This window comes from Vicia villosa, linkage group LG5 (genome assembly GCF_029867415.1).
Source record: "Vicia villosa cultivar HV-30 ecotype Madison, WI linkage group LG5, Vvil1.0, whole genome shotgun sequence".
Classification (NCBI taxonomy): Eukaryota; Viridiplantae; Streptophyta; class Magnoliopsida; order Fabales; family Fabaceae; genus Vicia; species Vicia villosa.
In genome coordinates, this window is record NC_081184.1 from 102,025,778 (window position 1) to 102,031,167 (window position 5,390).

The following is a 5,390-nucleotide window of genomic DNA, read 5'->3' on the forward strand; positions in this document are numbered from 1 at the left end:
TATTATATGTTATGAAGACTAACCTGTAATGTAACCATTTCTTAAGATTTGGTGGAGTTAAATCACATTTCGTAAGCTTTGATGCAACAAAGGTAACCATTCGAAGAAGACGAGTTCGCTGCATGAGTTTGGTGTTTCCATTTTAAATGTTTGTGAAGAAAAATTGTCGAAATGTTAATGGAGATTAGGATATAAGAGAGAGACGAGTCAGAGAGATGTTATGGTTTTGTTTTGAGAGAGACAATTGTTATGTACTGAAGCGAGATAACTTTGGTTATATATATGTAATACATTTCACCACAGTTGATAATAATAACCATGATGAAATGTGAGAACCTTACACCATGGTTTGATAATATGAACCATGATGAAATATAAGGAAAAGTTCTTTTTGTAACAAAAAAAATTGAAAAAGTGTTGGTGCTAGGACTTAACCCTTACACTCTGGGTACATTTCACCACGGTTGTTAATATCGACTATAGTGAAATCGTTTTTAGTAAATAGCAAAAAAAAAAAAAAGAGCCCAAAATTGAGTTACTACTACGGTTAATAGAACGACCATAATAATATGGTGTTACGAAAGGTATATTTTGTAGCAGTGACTAGATAATCTGTACTCGGACAATCAATGAATTGCGAAACTCTATTATCATTCACCCTCCATTGAGAATAAAGGGAAGATACGATTCAACATGTTTGAGCTAAGACAGATGAAGATCTAACTGTTATGTGGAGTACATTTCACCGTTACAAAATTAAAGGTCTGATTGAGGTGGATGCTAAGATTGCGAGATCGACTGAAGATATTTTAAAGATGTTGAAACGTCTTGCTTGATGATAAAATGTATTGTTAGATTTACGTTAATGATTATCTATGTAATGTTTCGTTTTTAATGTATGTCATTATAATGATTAATGTTAAATTATGTTACATTTTCTACATCTTGCATCTGTTTTTGGTTTTTTAACTATAGCATTTTTTGAAAACACATGTTTGGATTTTTTTTGAGATATTGATGCGTTCGAAAATATATCTCCGAAATTAAAGGGTATTTTAGATTTTTCACGAGATTGCAGGAGTAACCTCAAGGTGAGAAAAGTAACCCAACTTTAACATCAACATCAAGAGCCAAGTCATGTATTTCCTTGCTCCAAGCCATGATTTTATATAAACCCATTCTAATCCTCAAATTCTGTTGCAATCTTTTTTTATATTCTTCTCAAAATAAAGGTAAAGGGAAAAGCATATCAGATATAGTTTACAACACAATGCAGTGTCAGCTTGAATATTAAGCAATCTTTATCAAGTTGACAGAATATGACAAACTCAACGTGTCACAAATTAATTAGGTAATGATCTTGTCATGTACTTAAGATTAAATAGCAACGTGAAGTAAATCAAGTATAAGTAACAACCAATATTTGTTTGAAATTCGAGAGTTTATGGAATATGTTACATGTCAAACTAACAGTGAAGAATATACAATATATACTTAATACATTGAAATGATTTAATAGTGTAACGTATTATATTTTTCAGTGTTTCTTCCATAAGCAATATTCGACAAATGAAGATGTGGAAAAACTGATATACATCAATGACCAAATTCTAAAACAAACCAACAAACACATTTCATCAATCCTTGTATCTCACTTTGACCAAAAGCAAAATAATTGTTTCACCAATGCTAAAAACAAAAAAGGCCAAAACCCTTCTAGTTTTGATATGGTGAAATATTCATCAATACAAATAAACAAACAGAAATTCCATAGCAAGAAAAACTATATTCATAAACTGTACAATGTAGTCTCATGTAGACGTGTAGTAAATTAGTAACAAAAGATTAAATTCCCTACTCTATAAACAATAGGTTCTGCAGCCACTAGCTTTTTCATCAGAAAGAAGCACACAAATATCAATTCAACTTTGATTTGAGTCTTGTTAATTTTGCACTATAGATTGATTGTGGTTGGATTCACCTGATCGTGGCGTGTTTGCAGGCCGAGGCTGTTGTCCTGCTTGTGTTATCGGTAGAGGGCCATGTTGTTGCTCTAATGAAGCCTGTCGTCTCCTTCTCCATCTAAAAAGCTCAACAAGGAAAGAGCTTACACTCATTACCACACCGAAACCAGCAAATGTTGCAAGAAGGATTGATAGAACTGCTTGCACATGAACCTGTAAATGAAAGATATCTTTAAAGTCAGACATCGGGATGCTAATGCTTCTTCATGTAGGGGGTTTTCACAAGTGAAAAGTACAGGTAAGTTTCAATAGTGAGTTGTCAGAATGAATCAGGATTCTTTGCAATGAATCAGGAGTCAACATGAGTATTATCAATCTTTTTCGAAAGTGAAAAGTACAATTAATAAGTTTATGATTCAGATAGAAATCGGTTACCAAGGAGTAAAATATATGCGCGAAGAGAACCACCAGAGCAAACTGGAAAGATGCATAAATCCATATGAACCTGCTCTTCACTGGACATAAAAGAAAATTGGTTAGTTTAACAGACTCCACTAAGTTTAGGTGATGATTCACCATAATGAATAGGGATTAATGATGAGATTCATGTACAAATATATACACGCTAGAGATTCGTATCGATTGGATTCAATTTAGTATTGAACTGAAATATGACTCGCGCGTACCGTAAGGGTGTGAATCTATTACACACATGAACAATTGAATTTGACTGATCAACCATTATTATTTCAAAATTGACGATGAGTTATAAAAAGTATATTGATAATATTTATCAATGTTTTGCAAACGTACCCATGGTTGATGATGTCATGGAGGAGAGCAGGCCTAGTACACAGGAAAATGGAAGAGATATGGCAATTGCACCGGTTCCCATTTTTGTAACCTGCAAAGATGAGAAAATCAGAAGCTATTTTGGTATTCATTTTTAATTTTTCTTTTTAAAAAGATAGAAACTATTTTGTGTAATAGAATTCTAAGAAAATTATTGAAGACATTGCAAATTTTACAGTTCATTGTAGAGGATTGTTAGTCTTACCAACAGTTGCTCAAGAAAACAAAAATATGCCAACATGCTAACAATAACAAGCACCGGAACTTCCTGCCAAACCCTATAAAATTGAGCAGACAAAAAAAATGGTTCATAATTCTTGAAGATTGAAATTATATCCATGAAGCTCCAAATTGAAGCTTATAGCCAAACTTCATTCATTGATTAGAAATAAAAAAGATCTTTATCGGATTTAGATTGTGTGCAGTCACAACCTTGAGACCCCATGTACGTAGTCAACCATATCTCGACCGTCCGATGGATGGTCCATATGTGACTAACTATGTGCACACAATCCAAATTCAAATTTTTTTGTACTAAAGTAGACGTGCCTGTACCCGTTTACATCTTCGAGCTGAGATCTACTTGCTCCAGTAAATCGATTTCGAACACTTTGAATCCGTAACAGAGTGACAGGAAGGTTTCTAACATCCTCTTTGCAGACATCACAAGTTCTATTACCCTTTATACTAAACCATTTAATGGCACATTCTTGGTGAGCCAAAGCAAGTTCACCTTTGCAGCTACATTCCAACTTGAATGTCTCGCCTCCTTCACATAATTCAACCAGACAAATTCTACACACTGCCTCCTCTTCAGCTATATCTTCGCCATCTTCAGCATCTTCGATTTCTGAACCAAGAAAGCATTTGATAATGAATTTCTTCTTTTTCCATGAATTCAGATGCAACTGTTAATAATAAGATATATACTAATACAATACCAGTATCCTTTGCTGGAGACCTGCTCAACAATTCATTTCCTTCCTTTACTCGGGGAGTAGAAGAAACGACGCGAAAAAAAGAATCCATCCTCCTTAGGCTTTTGTCCTTCTTGTTGTTGGCAGGCATTGAAAGAGAGCGCGCTATCTTAAGTCGAGTCTCTCTTTTCTGCTAAATTAACTAACAAAATTAAAACGATGGTAACATTAATTTTACAATAGAAGGTGAAAGCATTGCTTAAAATCTTACACTCAAAGGACCACCAACACTTCCATTTCCACCATGAGTGGATTCAGTATTTGAATGTCCAATTTCTTCTAATGGCAATGATGAAGTTCTTTTCATCCTAGGAGTAAATATCTTACTAAACGACAATGATCTCGAGATCAAAGGCTTTTCTCGAGAGCCTGAATCCGGAGCTGATGCGTTCGCCTTTTCAGTATCTGCTGGTGTCCTACTCCTGAAGCTCAATTTCGGTAGGATGTTTCTTAACGATGATTTTCCTTTTGATGTTGCAGATCCAGGAGAATTATTCATCGGAGCATCGACCGACCGAGAAGTCATCAGAAAATTCACTCTCTTAGGAGTAGGACTCGGTGTCATTGGAATTTTGATTGCAACATAATCCTGTGAACACTCTTCTGGTGTTCTTGTTGGTATTTCCAAGAGAAGATTCTGCTTCTTCCGGGGAGGAACATGCGTGATTTCTTCCGTTATCCCCTTCGAATCATCACTATCCTGTAAATACAAAATGAAATGAACACATAAGTGATGCAAACATGCAAAAAAAAAAGTTGTTTGATGGTTGAAACAAAAAAACAAATACCTTATGAGCAACAGGAAGAGAAGCATCATGATCTTCATCAGTGACAGGTTTATTATTTTCTTCAGAAATCATTTTAGTATTACAAGAGAAAGGAAATAGAAAGAAAGGCAAACTCTGAAGAAGTTGGAATATTAGAAAAGAAAGAGAATAATGATAAAATTTAAAAACCAATGATGCCCATGCCACTTAGGTGTTGTGTAGAGAGAAGAAAGAAAAATGAGTGTGAATGAATGAATGTGGTTAAGCACAGTAACCAATTTTGTTTTGCATTAATTACACACAACAGAATTTGGGGTACTGGTTTTGTGCTTTGTGGGGTAAACTGCTGCCACTTTCTTTTGAGTATCCAGTGCGCGCGGACTTTGTACCTCCTACATTTTACACTAATATTCGGATAATGTTTTATAATTTGAAATTTACTATGATTATCATCTTATCTTATTTTATTTATATATATATATATATATATATATATATATATATATATATATATATATATATATATATATATATATATATATATATATACTATTAAATAAACTTTTGACCCAAAATATGAATTAGTTTAACGATTTTTTATATTTATTTATTTATTTAATTATTTAATAAAAAAATTCTATTAACTTTCTTAAAAATTAATACCTTTCTTTCTCTAACTATTTTTAACCCACTTCTTTTCTTTTTCTATAATTAATTTTCTTTACTTTTATGAAATTCACTTCTTTTTTTCCTTTTCTTATTAATTTCCTTGAATTTTTGTCACAAAATATTTTTATCAAAATTTTTATTCATCATATTTTTACTAAGCA

General features: G+C 32.9%; 1 protein-coding gene across 3 annotated transcripts; it reads right to left on the bottom strand.

The window, feature by feature from the left end:
• Nucleotides 1-1,608: 1,608 nt before the first annotated feature.
• On the bottom strand, nucleotides 1,609-4,942 carry LOC131606938 (uncharacterized). Of its 3 annotated transcripts, none has more exons than XM_058879022.1 (8): nucleotides 4,582-4,942; nucleotides 4,005-4,493; nucleotides 3,758-3,926; nucleotides 3,372-3,666; nucleotides 3,022-3,094; nucleotides 2,778-2,868; nucleotides 2,400-2,479; nucleotides 1,609-2,177 (listed from the first exon to the last, which is right to left on the bottom strand). In XM_058879022.1, exons 1-8 carry the CDS (start codon nucleotides 4,651-4,653, stop codon nucleotides 1,944-1,946), a joined length of 1,503 nt encoding a protein of 500 aa, XP_058735005.1. In that variant the 5' UTR covers nucleotides 4,654-4,942; the 3' UTR covers nucleotides 1,609-1,943. The 3 variants fall into 3 exon arrangements, with proteins under 3 accessions (XP_058735005.1, XP_058735003.1, XP_058735004.1); XM_058879020.1 differs by having other exon boundaries at nucleotides 3,366-3,666; XM_058879021.1 differs by having other exon boundaries at nucleotides 3,366-3,666; nucleotides 3,758-3,923; nucleotides 4,582-4,941.
• Between the last annotated feature and the right edge of the window lie 448 nt (nucleotides 4,943-5,390).

Excerpts from the sequence above, each read along its gene's own strand:
- LOC131606938 (XM_058879020.1), bottom strand. The coding sequence starts at position 4,653 with ATGATTTCTGAAGAAAATAATAAACCTGTCACTGATGAAGATCATGAT. Across the intron at positions 3,095-3,365 it reads GAAGATGTAAACGGGTACAG|GGTTTGGCAGGAAGTTCCGG; the intron begins GCACGTCTACTT and ends TCAATTTTATAG. Across the intron at positions 2,869-3,021 it reads GTTTTCTTGAGCAACTGTTG|GTTACAAAAATGGGAACCGG; the intron begins GTAAGACTAACA and ends TCATCTTTGCAG.